Source organism: Hypanus sabinus, chromosome 18 (assembly GCF_030144855.1).
Source record: "Hypanus sabinus isolate sHypSab1 chromosome 18, sHypSab1.hap1, whole genome shotgun sequence".
Taxonomy (NCBI): domain Eukaryota; kingdom Metazoa; phylum Chordata; class Chondrichthyes; order Myliobatiformes; family Dasyatidae; genus Hypanus; species Hypanus sabinus.
The window spans coordinates 64,036,599-64,052,623 of NC_082723.1; the positions used below are offsets into that span (position 1 = coordinate 64,036,599).

Sequence of the window (16,025 nt, forward strand, 5' to 3'; positions counted from 1 at the left end):
TGCATTGGGAACAACAAGTGCAACAGACGAGCCCAGCAGACTTGCAGGTGAAGTGTTGCATCACCTAAAAAGATTGTTTAGGGCCCTGAATGGACAGGTGTGGCACTTTGGCCGCTTGCTGGGATAAATACTGGGAGGAAGGTTAGTGGGGAGGGACAAATAGTGAAGGAAATCACGGAGGGAGCGATCTGTGTGTAAAGCGCGGTGGTTGGGTGGAAGGTAAAAATATGTTTAATGGTGGGATCCCTTTGGAGATGGTGGAAGTTGCAAGGGATAATGTGTTGAATGTGGAGGCTGATGGGGTGGTAGGTAAGGACTAGAGGAACTGTTACGGTGACAGGAAGATGGGGTAAGGATGGATGTTCTGTAAATGGAGGAGATATGGGTGAGGGCAGCATAAATGAGAGAGAGAGAAACCTCATTCCATGAAGGAGGAGAACATTTCTGATATCCTGGAATGGAAAACTGCGTACAGGGAACAAAAACAGCGGAAGCAAAGGAATTCAGAAAAGGAAATAGGATTTTTACAGGCAATAGGGTGGGAAGAGGTATAGTCAGGATAACTATGGGAATCGATAGGTTTTAAAAGATGTTGGTTGATAGTTTGTGCTTGTCTCCTGATATGGAAATAGTGGTGCCAGATCATCCAAACTGCTTCATTGAGGGAGAATGCTCATGCCATTTCTGCAATTAAGATCCATGTACCTCAGACTAACAGAAATATTATGTTAGGAATACCTGAGGTCAACATGTTGTTTATCAGCTCCAGGAATCCTTCCTCAGCCACATGTGCATCAGTAAAGAGAAAGACTGTTGACTTGTTGTCAATCCCTAGTTTCAGATACAGAGCTTTCAAATCATCTCGGAAATTAGTCTCAGAATAACCTCGACCCAGAACGATCTCAAAAATCTGATTTGAATGAAGCAGAGATGGTTAAGTGTTTATTAGTGCTAACCTTATATAATATGCTCGTTCTGTGCTCAATCTATCATAAGGCAGCTTCATATAAATTGCCTAACATCATGGTCTGCAGAGATGGGAGCTTACCTCACAGTTGGCTGTGTGTGCAGCCAGTTTGGTCAGGGATTGCTTGCCAGAACCACCAACGCCCACCAGCAGAGCATGGCCCCTGTCCATCCTGATAATCCGATGGATGCGTGTCAAGTGCTCCACAGCATCGTCAAACAACACCAGGTTCATTTGAGACTTCAGTTCATTGTACTCTTCCAAAATTTCCTGTCACAAAATCAATTGAATTTCTGTCACTTGGAAGCCAATCCAGTAAAAGGTATGCTGAAATCACTGAGATTGACAGGGTAGGTTGAGAACACAGTTAATAAGGCTTGTGGAACGTTAGACTTCTTAAGAGTCACAGAAAAGTACAAGCACAGAAACAGACCCTTCAGCCTGTCTAGTCTGTGCTGAACCATTTAAACTGCCCACTCCCATCAACCTGAACCAGGACCGTAGCCCTCCATACCCATACCTATCCAAACATTGAATTCAAGCTCACAAGCACCACTTGCGTTAGCAGCTCGTTCCACATGCTCACAACCTTCAGAGTGAAGATGTTTCCCCTTGTGTTCCCCTTAAACTTTTAACCTTCCACCCTTAACCTATGACCTCTTATCAATAGATCCTTGCAGATTAAATTAGGGAGGTCATGCTGTACTTCTATAACGCATGAGTTTGTCCTCAACTAGAGTACTATGTTCATTCCAGATCACCTTATTATAGGAAGAATGTGAGGTCAGTAGAGAGGGTCTAGAGGAGTTTTATGAGTATATGGCATTAGTTGGTCCACACAGAGTATTATGTACAATTCTTGTCATTGCACTACAGGAAAGATGTGTTAGCAATAGAGAGAATGCAGAAGAGATTCCCTAGGATGTTGTTGGAATGAAGGGCTGTAGTTATAAGGAGAGACTGGATAGGCCGGGCTTATTTTGGTGGGTTGAGTTGTTCTTCAAACTTGGCAATTTACTTGCAACTGTGCACTGTTAATTCTGGTGTGTCCTTTAAATGCTTGGCCTTTATCTACTTATCAATCAGCTGTCATTATTACAGAAACTCAATTATGATGTAGGGAGGAAATCTCATCGCTGACTGCCTGGCGAACTCCATGCATTGTGGTCAGAAATTTTGCCCTCATTAGCTCATAAATAGGTTAGAGGCCTCCCTCCGGGCACTTATCCCTGCAAACAGAAGAAGTGCTACACCTGCCCCCACACTCCTTCCCTCACCACCATCCCAGGCCCCCGACAGTCCTTTCAGGTGAGGCACCACTTCACCTGCGAGTCAACTGGGGTGATATACTGTATCCGGTGCTCCTGATGTGGCCATTTATACATTGGGGAGACCTGCCACAGACTGGGAGACCATTTCGCCGAACACTGGCACTCAGCCCTCCAGCAGTGGCGGGATCTCCCTGTGGCCACACACTTCAATTCCACAGACCACTCCCACTCCGACATGTCTGTCCATGGCCTCCTCTACCGTCAAGATGAGGCCACACGCAGGTCGATGGAGCAATACCTTATCTCCTGCCTAGGTAGCCTCCTACCTGCCGGCATGAACATTAAACTCACAGACCTCCGTTGATACCCCTGCTCCCCCCCTATCCCCATCCCTATCTATTATTTCAGTCTGGTTCTCTTTCTCTTTTTCCCCCCTCACTATAATCTCTCCCCCAGCCCTACCTTTCTTTCTCTTTTATTTTCCATAATTCTCCACCTTCCCCCTAGCCCATTTCCCTCCAACCTATCACTTCCTAGCTCTCTACTTTATCCCTCCCCCCACTTCTTATCCCCCCCCTTGACCATCCCATGTTACTTCACTCCTGATGAAGGGTTTCGGCCTGAAACATCGTCACTACCTCCTCCCATAGATGCTGTCTGGCCTGCTGAGTTCTGCCAGCATTTTGTGTTTTTAGAGATCTACATGTCTGGTTATAGAATTGTTCTCAGAAGACCATACTCCCAGGAATTCTCTTGCATGCTGCTTCCTTGCGCCATGACTTCCATTGATGTCCAGTCGAATTTCTGCCTCTCTCGATCTTCATGGACAGAGACTGAGCAGAGTTGGTCATGCCACTTTACAGCCAGTTGATGTTCATGGATCCTTGTGAATACTTTCCTCCTAGTTAGGCTGATCAGTCCCTGCATTGGATTTTGTAGATCATATTGGTCTTGTCCAAAAGCTTTTATTTAGGGCTTATGCTCATTGGATTCTCACTGGAATACAGGAGGCTGAGGAGTGATTGAGTTGAAGCTTATAAAGTTATGAAGGGATGAGTAGGAAAAGAGAATCTTCTGCATAGGTAAGGGGGTGTTGAACTAATGTGAGTGGGGTAAAATTTAAGGAAATCTGAGGGATGAGCTTTTCTACACAGAGTGTGGTGAATATCTGGAATAAACTGCCAGGGGAAAAAGTGGAGGGAGATACATTTACAACATTAAAAAGGTATTTGTACAGCTACTTGGATAGGAAAGCATGGATGAATACAGGCCTAATGTTGGGTAATTAGGATTAGAGCAGGTAGGCATCACAGTCGGCATGGTGTATGTGGGCTGGAAGGCCTGTTTCTGTGTTAGAAACATGGAAAAACTACAGCACAATGCAAGTCCTTTGGCCCACAATGCTGTGCTGAACATTTACTTACTTTAGAAATTACCTAGGATTACTCATAGCACTATTATTTTTCTAAGCTCCATGTACCTATCCAGGAGTCTTTTAAAAGACCCTATTGTATCTGCCTCCACCACCATCACATGCAGCCCATTCTACACTCTTACCACTCTCTGTGTAAAAAACTTAACTCTGTACCTAATTCCAAGCACTTTAAGACTGTGCCCTCTCATGCTAGCCATTTCAGCCCTGACTATCCACATGATCATGTCTTTCATCATCTTATACACCTCTATCAGGTCACCTCTCATCCTCCATCGCTTCAAGAAGAAAAGGTCAAATTCACTCAACCTATTCTCATAAGGCATGCTCCCCAGTCCAGGCAACATCCTTGTAAATCTCCTCAGCACCCTTTCTATAATTTCCACATCCTTCCTGTAGTGAGGCGACAGAACTGAGCACAGTACTCCAGTGGGGTCTGACCAGGGTCCTATATAGCTGTAATGTTACCTCTCGGCTCCTAAATTCAATTCCATGGTTGTTGAAGGCCAAAGCACCGTATGCCTTCTTAACCACAGAGTCAACATGCGCAGCAGCTTTGAGTGTCCTATGGACTCAGACCCCAAGATCCCGCTGATCCTCCACACTGCCAAGAGTCTTACCACTTCCTCAAGCAGGTCATTTATAAAAATCACAGAGAAGGGGTCACAAAACAGATCCCTGAGGCACACCACTGGTCACCGACCTCCATGCAGAATATCACCTGTCTACAGCTACTCTTTGCCTTCTGTGAACAAGCCAATTCTGGATCCACAAAGCAAGGTCCCCTTAGATCCCATGCCTCCTTACTTTCTCTTTAAGCCTTGCATGGGGTACCTTATCAAATGCCTTGCTGAAATCCATATACACTACATCCACTGCTCTACCTTCATCAACGTGTTTGGTCACACCCTCAAAAAATCCAGTCAGGCTCATAAGACACAACCTGCCTTTGACAAAGCCATGCTGACTATTCCTAATCATATTATGCCTCTCCAAATGTTCATAAATCCTGCCTTTCAGGATCTTTTCCATCAACTTACCAACCACTGAAGTAAGACTCAATGATCTGTAATTTTCTGGGCTATCCCTATGCCCTTTCTTGAATAAGGGAACAACATCTGCAGCCCTCCAATCCTCCGGAACCTCTCCTGTCCACATTGATGATGCAAAGATCATTGCCAGAGGCTCAGCAATCTCCTCCCTCATCTCCCACAGTAGCCTGGGGTACATTCTATCCGGGCCCAGTGACTTATTCAACTTGAAGCTTTCCAAAAGCTCCAGCACATCCTCTTTTTAATGTCTATATGCTCAAGCTTTTCAATCCACTGTAAGTCACCTCTATAATAATTTACAAGAACATTTACAAGGACAGGTGTGTAAAAAGGGCCCGTAGGATCATTGGGTCCCAAGCTGTCCCATCTACAATTTATTCCAGCTGCTACCATCCAGGAAGCAGTACTGCAGCATAAAAGCCAGGACCCACAAGCTCCAGGACAACTTCTTCCACCAGGCCATTAGACTGATGAACTCACGCTGACTTGGGTGTACTCTATATTACATTAAGTGTTCTATTTATTATAAATTACTATGATTGCACATTGCGCATGTAGATGGAGTCATGACATAAAGATTTTTACTCCTCATGTCTGTGAAGGATGTAAGAAATAAATTCAATTAAATTCAATCACCAAGATTCTTTTCCATAGTGAATACTGAAGTAAAGTATTCATTAAGTACCTCAGCTCTCTCCTCCGGTTCCATACACACTTTTCCACTTGTCACACCTGATTGGTCCTTTTCTCTCATATCTTATCCTCTTGATCTTTACATATTGTAAAATGCCTTGGGGTTTTTTTAATCCTGCTCGCCAAGGCCTTCTCTTGGCCCCTTCTGGCTCTCCTAATTTCATCCTTAAGCTTTTTCCTGCTAGCCTTATAATCTTCTAGATCTCTTTCATTACCTAGTTTTTGAACCTTTTGTGAGCTTTTCTTTTCTTCTTGACTAGATTTTCAACAACCTTTGTACACCACAGTCCCTGTACCCTACCATCCTTTCCCTGTCTCATTGGAATGCACCTATGAGAATGCCACACAAATATCCCTGAACATTTGCCACATTTCTTCCACACGTTTCCCTGAGAAAATCTGTTCCCAATTTATGCTTCCAAGTTCCTGCATGATAGCCTCATATTTCCCCTTACTCCAATTAAACACTTTCCTAACTTTCTGTTCCTATCCTCCAATGCTATGGTAAAGGAGATAGAATTGTGATCACTAGCTCCAAAATGCTCTCCCACTAAGAGACCTGACACCTGACCAGGTTCATTTCCCAATACCAGATCAAGTACAGCCTCTCCTCTTGTAGGCTTATCTACATATTGTGTTGTACATTTTTATAATTCAATGACTTGTTTCTGGAATAAGAGACTACCATCACAGGTATAAATCAGAGAGGTTTGGACTATTCACGGAGGGTAGGAGAATCAAGGGAGATTGATACAGACATACAAAATTATGAGGGATATAATTATCAGGAGACAGAGTGGGAATAAAGGGGGCCTATTCTGGCTGGCTGCAGGTGACTATTAGTGTTCTGCAGGGAATGGTATTGGGACCATTTCTTTTCACATTATTGATAGCTTTGCAGCCAAGTTTCCACCTATATAAAGATGGGTGGAAAGGCAGGTAGTGCTTCAGAAGCAGAATTTCTGCAGAAAGACTTAGACAGATTAGGAGAATGAGCAAAGAAACGGCAGATGGAATATAGTGTAGTCATGCACTTTGGTAGAAGGAATAAAGGTGTAGACTATTTTCTAAATGGGGAGAAAATTAAAAAATCAGAGGTGCAAAGAGACTTGGGAGTCCTTGTGCAGGATTCCCTAAAGGTTAACTTGCAGGTGAAGTCTGTGGTGAGGAAGGCAAATGCAATGTTAGCTTTCATTTTGAGAGGACTAGAATATAAAACCAAGGATGTAATGCCTAGGCTTCATAAGACATTGGTCAGACTGCACTTGTGAGAATTGTGAGCAGTTTTGGGCCCCTTATCTAAGAAATGATGTGCTGGCATTGGACAGGGTCCAGAAGAGATTCATGAGGATGATTCTGGGAACGAAAGGGTTAATGTATGAGGAGTATTTGATGGCTCTGTGCCTATACTCGCTGGAATTTTAAATTAAGGTTATAATATCTTTATGAACTGATTTCAATAGTTTTATCACCAATGAACAAACTAATCCATGACTGTCTACTCTTTCATCCTTGATAAACAATGGTACAGTACATCATTAGCCGTCCTCTGGCACTACTTGTATCACCAGCGGGTACTGGACAGTGATTGTAGATGCTCATTATTCCACTCATTAACAGTCTGAGATACTATTCATCCAGCTTAATTCACAGTTCCAAGAAAATTTATGGTCGAAGTATGTATATGTTACCTAATACTACCTTGAGATACACATTTTCTCTCTTCAGAGACGCTTCAGCCCTTAGCATCTTCTGACCAACAATGTTTATTCCATCTAATATTTTAGCTATGTTCATATCATTGGGAAGAGTAAAATCGATCTGTTTCTGATCTGCATGCCTAAACAGACCAATTTGGATCTATTTTTCATAACTTTTGTCATGCTAGGGATATTAAAGATCTATAAATGATTTTAAACTATTTTGCAAAGGGAATAATTTACTATAAAATCTAATGATTATTAAAAATGGTTCTGTTGGCAAATTTCATCCACCTCTCATGCAACAATTTATCAGCACTTGCTGCACACCTGGAAGAGAGCTTTAGCAGCCTCATAATCCTGCAGATCTTCATATATACGAGGCTCCCCTTCATGCATAAATGTCCGGTAGTCTCCAAACAGAATCGGATTCCTGGTGGCTTGCTCTAATACATTCGGGAAATGTTCTTCTATTAATTGGTTGATATTTCCTTCAACCTGAAAATATGGAAATGAAAAAATATCTTGAAGGAAAGAGCACAACACAAATACAATGGGACTTCACAATTTCTTTGTTAACTTTTTTTAAATTATTAGTTTAAATAGAGAAACTTTGAATATATTTTGAAGATGTAAACTAAAGATGACCTAAGAAACATGCAGGGCAGAATGTGGGAAAACATGGGAATTAAAAACCGCAGGAAGTTTTAGCCATAGAAAATGGTGTCACTAGTTCACTGATCTTTATACTAACCAGCATTTTGTCCACTTTATTAATGAGCCTGTCATGAAACACTCGAAGACATTCATTCCTCCAGAGCCTGACCATCTGTCCAACTGTTTGAAACCTTGGTAAATATTGGAAAAAGAAAAGCACTTTGTGAATAATGGAGCTGGGAAACAATTACACAAAGGTTTGTAGAAATCTGAGACTTGCACGAATGACCAAAACTGACAATTGTGTAAATTGAAGGACATAACTTGGGCTAATGATGATACAGTCAAGCCCTAATTTAGATTGAACGGATTCCCCTTTTCCTACAATGCTAATTCTACAGTGATTCTATCCAACACTACATTCAGATTACACCCTTATACAGCCACGTTCTGATGGAACCTTGTAGATAGGCACATGGGTGAGTCAGTAAGGCCTGTTTCTGAGCAATACAATTCTGCAATTCCACGTGCCTGCATTCAGCTTTTATCCCTCAACATCTTACCTATTTTCAGTACTTTTCCAAATGACTCTCAAACTGCACCGGCTGCTCATATGACCATCCACCACCTGTGCCCATGGCTTCACATGACCCTGATCAGGAGAGGCTAAGCAGGGGCATCACCTTGACCAATGGTGACCTGTAGGCTAGTGGAGGGAAGGAGTGCCTTACACCTCCTTTGGTACAGATGTATCTCCACCCCACCACCTGTAAGGACGCATGACATACAGAAGTTAGGGAACCCCTGATCTAAGGGATAGTGGAGGTAGCAGTGTCATTTAGACAGTCACAAGAATATGGAAGGAATGGAAATAAGGATCCTGTGCAGGCAGAGGGGAGTGATATAATTTGACATCATGCCTAGCATGGACTTTGTGGGCTGAAGGGCCTGTTACTATGCTATACTGAATCACATTGTGAGGGCATCTGCATTTACCACCTCCTTTAGCAATTCATTCCAGATATTCACTATTTTCTGTGTGGAAAACTGAACCCTTCAAACCTCCTTTACATTTCTTCCCTCCTGCATCAAATCTGTGTCCTCTGGTTCCAGACATCCTTGCCCTGGGAAGAAGACCAATGCTGACAGTGTGTACTGAGAATATGGAACTATCTGTCAGAAGAACTGAGGCAGATACAATGGTATCACTTAAGAAGTACTTGTATAGGTACATGGACGGGTAAGGTAGAGGGATATGGGCAGAAAATTGGGACTAGTTGGATGAGCATCATTGTCAGAATCATTGCCAAAGGGCCTGTATCTATACCACTCGTGATTTTATATACTTCTGTAAGGACATCCCACAGTCAGCGAGACATGACCTCCCTTGTACAAAACCATGCCGACTCCTGAACTCCCATTTATCCCCCCAGCAGCTGCTCCTGATAAACTCCCACCGGTTCCTGTCTTACACCATTGAAATATGCCTTTCCCCGAGCTGTGGCCCCTATCTCAAGGACCAACCTCACCTTTCTCCTGAAAATTAATTAACAATGGCCACTGTTCCCAAAGTGCTCGTCCACAGACACTCCACCCTCATTCCTTGAGATAAGGCCAAGCTCTCTAGTAGGGATCCCAACATACTGCTTCAAAAATCCTGCTTACAAAGTCCCTTGCAGCAAGGCAATGCCATCAGTCCTGGGGAAGCACTAGTGATGCTGAACATTGCTCCTGGACAGCATGAGCTGAGGCTATGAATAGATGCTGAACTGGTTAGTTCCAGCAGGACAAGTCAAATAGTGATGAGCAAAAACAAAGGAGAGAAAAACTGTCTGTGTTGATACAAGATGAATACTAGAAGTCTATTACATTAATTGATGTGCCAACCGAGGGGCTGCACATTTATGAGAAATATTCCAGTTCAGGAACATGAACCAGCATCAACAGGTTACATTCCATTGGCTCCAATGGGCTGGCCAGATTATTTACATACACAAGATGGCACTCCCAAAACATGCGCGATATTCCAAGCTCTGTGATTCAAGATATCATCAAGTGGACAGAATTAAGGTTTCTGAAACCCTTGTTGAAAAAGTGTGGCAGCTTCCTGACCTGTGAGAGACACTAGTCAAACTTGAGAAGGAATATTTGTCAGATAATGAGAAGCTCTAGTCCATGCCGGGGGGAGGTCAGATCTCCGGTCAAGTTGTAATTGTCTCAGTCATTCACACCCCATAATGCTGGCCCTCCTGTTTTCACCACATACAAGCCCAATGTGGATTGTTGCTTGCTGTATTTCACTGTTATAAGTCCCAGTCTCATAAGAGTTATCTTTTCTCCTCTTTTCTCCACTATAATTTCTTAGTTGGATATCTGGAGGCTTTGGTTCAGTATTGATGAAATGCCATTCAACCTCATTTTGTGGAATAACTGAAGCAGTTGAGCCAGTGTCCTATTCCATTTTAATTAATTTGCGATTCACATCTGGTGTAAACCATTTTTTTTGTCTTTTGTAAATTTTCACATAGTAAATCTCAAGATTACATAATCCTGTGTCACTCTCACCATTATCAGATTTTTCATCAACAGCATGCAGTTTTATGTTCTTTTTGAAACTGCAGCTTGACTTTTTATCTTTTCTCTACCCTGTGCAGTCCATTCATTTTTGTCTGCCCATGCTTTGTAGGTGTCATACTTTGTTGCATTTTCTGCCGATTTCACCTTTAAACTTTCATTAGTCTGGCGCATGTGAGCCCTGTCAATGGTAACATGACTTGTTCAGCCAGGCAGGTTTGTGGTTAGATGTTGCAATTTTGTTATATGTTCACTTTCATTCCTCAATTGTATCTCTTGCGTGCTATTTCCATTGACACAGACATTTCAACTGCTCTTTTAAATGTGAGTTGTGCTTCAGTTAAGGAACCATTTTTGAATGCTTTCTTGTAAGGTTCCACAAACTGAACAATCTGTCAGTGCATCAATAAAATTTCTTCAATTCAGCCATGTACACTGAAATGGGTTCCCCTTCCTTTTGGTTCAGCTTATGAAACCAACAGCATTCGCAATCAACAATAGTTTTGGTTCCAAAGGTTCCTGCATTGCTTTCATGCCATTAGCTTTCATTTGGCTGGTTTGATTGGAGCAGTCAAATGTCTGAGCAAACTGTTTGCTTTTCCATCTATTACGCTTAGCAAAACTGGCACTCGCTTTTCATTGGCTATTCCATTTGCTTCAAAATACTACTCAATTTCAGTATACATATCCATTAACTATTGTGCAATTGATCGTGGCCATCTTTCCAATGTAGCCAGCCAATGGTACATGGTTCTCACTGTTTATGAACCCATGGATTTTATCCATTTTCTGCCTTTTTTTAAACTCGAACGTCTCTCTCCTCTTGCAAAGGAAAAAAAGTGCTGCGCCTTTTTTAAACTCAAGTGTATCACTGCACTTCAACAGGTAGGTAGTCATCTTGGGTTCATTTTAAAACTTACTCCTTGCCACTATTACACTTTGCAACTCCAGAAACTAATCGAAAGGTAAACACTGGGAACCTAAAGATAAACTTATGTACTTCACCTTTATTTTTAGTAGGGCATGCACATATGATGTAATGGCATAATAACATGTCATTCATGTACTTTTAAATATAACCAATAATTAATTATGTAAACAAGAAATGCTTAATCAAACAATATATTTACAACATTAATCAAATACTATTTCAATATTAAATACACAACACTTTTACCTTTACCATAAGCTCCCTAATTAAATATGGAACAGTATTTCTCTTTTGATGAGCCTTTTCTATTTCCTGTTGTAATCTGTCGCCCACATCCCGACCACTGTTTGGAGGCCTGTATCCAACTCCCTTCATGGGCTTTTTACCTTTGCAATTTCTTAACTCTACCTATGAGGATTCTACATCTTCCGATCCTATGTCACTTCTTTCCAAGGATTTGTTTTCAATTTTACCGTCAGAGCCACCCTACTGCCTCTATCTGCCAATCCTTTCCAACCAATGCCAAAAAAAAGTTTTAAAAAAGTTGTTAAGCTCCCAATTATTATCTTCTTTTAGGTATGACTCACAGATGTTTCTCTTAGGCTTTCAGATGCCTGGAGGATGTGAGACATGCTACTGAAATGTTAGCATCCATGATTCACGAGCCAATCAGAGACACGTCTATAACCTTCAATGAAAATAAAATTCAATGAATCTCACCTTTCAGAAGTAGCAAGGATCAGACCACTGAACACCCTGGACAGGTCTCGTAGATTGAAGATGTAGTGAAACTTTGAAGGAGTTGGAGGCAGGTCCTGTACAATCTTGCTGTAAAGTTGTAGCGTAGCAGAGGTCACTTTAACGCAGATTCCTTGTACTTCTTCAGTGAAAGGCTGAGCAACAATCGGTAATGGGATTAGTCACACGTCACTGTACTGCCTATTCCTTTGTCCCTTCCTGACATTACACCCCTCCCCCTTTCCCATCAGCAAGGCTCTCCACCTTTGTGATTAAATCGGGGAGGCCCCGGTTCAGGTCATATCGGCCGTGTTCCATTCACCTTGTTATCATCATCACATAGGACTAATTCCAGTTCAAGCTTCAACCTTCAAGGGAATAAAATCCAAAATTCCACCTTGATTTGGTGGACCTTCTGGCTGTTGTCACTCTCAGCAGGAACAGCTCTAATTCCAACACCTTACCCTGACTGAAACTGCCCCTCCACTAATCACAAGGATCTCTATCAACATCCCAGACTGAGGATCCATTACACTTTCCCCATACTAGTAGGGTTTCCAGCAAGCATGCCTAGAAGTACATCAGTCTGAGTGAATTGTATAGACTGTGTTAGCCAGCACTCCAACACAGTCCAATTCACCCAATGGCATTAACTCTTTGTAAACGCAGTCATTTCTTTCCCCTCCCTTTCAGTGTCTGATTCAACTGCATAACTTCTTCAAGAATGGACTCTGCTTTCTGAAGGGATCGCTCCTTACGCAACTTCCTTGTCCATTCGTCCCTCCCCACTGATTTCCTTCCTGGCACTTATCCTTGCAAGCAGAACAAACTCTACCCTGCCTCTACACGTCCTCCCTCACTACCATTCAGGGCCTCAAACAGCCCTTCCAGGTGAGATGAGACTTCACCTGTGAGTCTGTTGGGGTTACTACTGTGTCTGGTGCTCCTGGTATGGCCTCCTGTATATCAGTGAGACCCAACGTAGATTGGGAGACTGCTTTGCCAAGCACCGACGCTCCGTCCGCAGGAAGCAGGATTTCCCAGTGGCCACCTACTTCAGCTCCACTTCCCTTTCTGACATGTCAATCCATGGTTTCCTCTTCTGTCACGATGAAGCCACACTCAGGTTGGAGGAACAACACTTTATATCCTGTCTGGGTGGCCTCCAACCTGATGGCATGAACATCGATTTCTCAAACTTCTGGTAATGTTCCCCCTGCCTTCACCATTCTCTCAACTTGCCTGCCCATCGCCTCCCTCAAGTGCTCCTCACCCTTTTACTTTCTTCCATGGCCTCTCCCATCAGACTCCCCCTTCTCCAGCCCCGTATCTCTTTCGCCAATCAACTTCCCAGCTCTTTACTTCATCCCTCCCCCTCCCAGTTTCACCTGTTACCTTATGTTTCTCTCTCCCTTCCCACCACCTTTCAAATCCACTCCTCATTTTTTTTCTCCAGTCCTGCCGAAGGGTCTCGGCTCTAAAGATTAACTGTATAGTTTTTCCACAGATGCTGCCTGACCTGTTAAGTTCCTCCAGCATTTTGTGTGTGTTGCAAATCTTCCACTGTAGCTTCCTGTTTATTTTGCAAGCCTTGAATGTTGTCACTTAATGGAGATACTAATGGAGTTTTTATTTGCATGGGGCAAAAGAACTGGGGACATAGTTTGAGTCTAAGAGAATATATACTCCTTTCTTTGTTATATTTTAAGCTTTAGAATCAGGGTAATACAGCATTGAAACAGGCCCTTCAGCCCAATTTCCCCATGCCAACAATGTCTATCTGAGCTAGTCCCATTTCCGTTGCCCTGGTTACTTTACAGTTCAGAGCAGTTGAGAACAGGATAGTTTGAGCAAAAGACTGCAGAATCAAACATGATTAACAGAGCAAATACTCAACAGTATTTAAATCAGATTTCCTTCTGTCTTGGTCACAGGAGCAATTTTGTGCATCTGTCACTGTCTAGCCTGATCTTAAGTAATACATGCAAAACCTTCAAGCTGTCTGTTCTTTAGATGTCATGTGAAGCAACAGAGATCTATTACCAAGCTTTAATTCCAGCAACAACCCTTTTTTAATTAAGTAGCAATCCAGATGGAAGGACTAGTGAAAAGTTACCCCATAGATTAAGTACAAAAATTGGTTTCTTTACCATCGTGTGTCCCTTCAGAATGGAAGAGTAAATCGAAAATAAAGATTCCTCTGCTGGAAATATTATGTTGAACACACAGAAGAGCGAGATAAATCTGGGATCCACTTCATTACGTCCACCTCCAGCTTTTCCCATTGCAGCAATAAAGCCCAGATCCTTCAGGATTTTATAATTCAACTCCTTACCACGATCATACATGCCACCTTTCTCCAGAAGGAGTTTCAGCAGAGCGATGGGTTGTTGTGTACCATACTCATCCACCTAGTTTTCAACAATCAACAAAGCCAAGTCAATTTTGCAACAACAGAAATTATCTCAGAAGGGAAATTCTTTAACCAGGCATGGGCTTCTATAAAAATGTGTTTATTTTTGTAACACGGAGGTCTCACCAGATGCAAAAGGGATAATTTTAGTCTTCCACTGCTAGGAAGTAGGCAGAAGAAAAGGGTGACCACGATGCACAGGAAAGTGGACAGTGCAGGGACCCTGTGACTGTCAATTTTCCCCCCCACCCCAACAGCTAAACCATCTTGGACACTGCTTGATGAGATGCTTTCTCAGGAAAATGAAGCAAATACCACGAGTGTAACACTATGGGTGAATTTGCTATACAAGAGAGTTCTGAAAGAGTATAGAGCTACAGCTGAATGGGGACCCATTCTATTGGGAACAGACAAAGGTTTCTAGGGTCAAGCAACACACACAAAATGCTGGTGGAACGCAGCAGGCCAGGCAGCATCTATAGGGAGAAGCACTGTCGACGTTTCAGGCCGAAGATCCCATAAGGGTCTCAGCCCAAAACGTAGACAGTACTTCTCCCTATAGATGCTGCCTGGCCGGCTGCGTTCCACCAGCATTTTGTGTATGTTGCTTGAATTTCCAGCATCTGCAGATTTCCTCGTGTTTGCTTTCTAGGGTCAAGGATGTCTAGTGGATGCAGAGCAGAAAGGACAAAGTGAAAAAGTCCCTATGATAGAAAGTGATACCAACACTGATAGAAAAAGTGATGAGATCCTGGAGGACAAATTCAATGATTTAAGAATAAATTAAAAAGCAGGATCTCCAAAGTCTCAGGATAACTTCCAGAGCTAATGAGTTCCACAACAGAAGAAAGCAAATCAATTGTATGGCTGAAGTAGTGTGCAGAGGGGAGGGATCTGGATTGTGACTTGGAACTGGTTCTGGGGAAGGTGAAACCTGCACAGTTTGCACCCAGTGAGAGTGCTTGCCTGTGACGTTGGTGTGAGTTTAATCTAGAATGGCTGGGGAATAGGAATCTGAGCATGTAGCCAGAGGGAATGAAAAAAAAGAAAAGGAAGTGAAATGCAAAAGTAGGCTACAGGGAAATCAAGAGACAAACTGGGCCACAATACAAAGAAAAGATGATTAAAAATGACAATAAGGTAAATGTACAGATCTTAGTGCAGGAAGTATTTGCAATAAGGTGGATGAACAAACAGCAAAATGGAGATTCAGGTCACTGCAGAGACATAGTTGAAAGGAGGTAAAATCTGGGAACCTAGATATTAACAAATATTGGTAAGAACAAATGAGGTAACAAAGCTATGACAAATAGAATATAATACAGTTTTTATGAAGTTATTCACTTTTGTAAGGAAGACAGAAAATATTATTTAAATGTAGAATTATTTTGAGAAAGCACAAAAGGAATATGGGGTCTTTGTGCAGAAAACAGAAAGCTGGCACTAACAGGAACGTTGGCTCTTATTTCAAGGGGAATCAAGGATTGAACTAATAAAGTCTCACTGCACAAGGCATTAGTGGGATCACATCTAGTGTATTTAAAATAAAGAAATATCATTGAATGTAGTTCAGAGACAGATATAGGTGGATTGTCCT

General features: G+C 42.4%; 1 protein-coding gene across 1 annotated transcript in view; it reads right to left on the reverse strand.

The window, feature by feature from the left end:
• dnah10 (dynein axonemal heavy chain 10) overlaps positions 1-16,025 on the reverse strand; it is a 278,366-nt gene that overhangs the window by 76,454 nt on the left and 185,887 nt on the right. Inside the window, exons 47-52 of the mRNA XM_059994530.1 lie at positions 14,166-14,426; positions 11,998-12,170; positions 7,870-7,963; positions 7,446-7,613; positions 1,049-1,237; positions 739-910 (exon numbers count right to left, since the gene is read on the reverse strand). Coding sequence (XP_059850513.1) covers positions 739-910; positions 1,049-1,237; positions 7,446-7,613; positions 7,870-7,963; positions 11,998-12,170; positions 14,166-14,426 — 1,057 coding nt within the window. The remainder of the gene's footprint in view (positions 1-738; positions 911-1,048; positions 1,238-7,445; positions 7,614-7,869; positions 7,964-11,997; positions 12,171-14,165; positions 14,427-16,025) is intronic.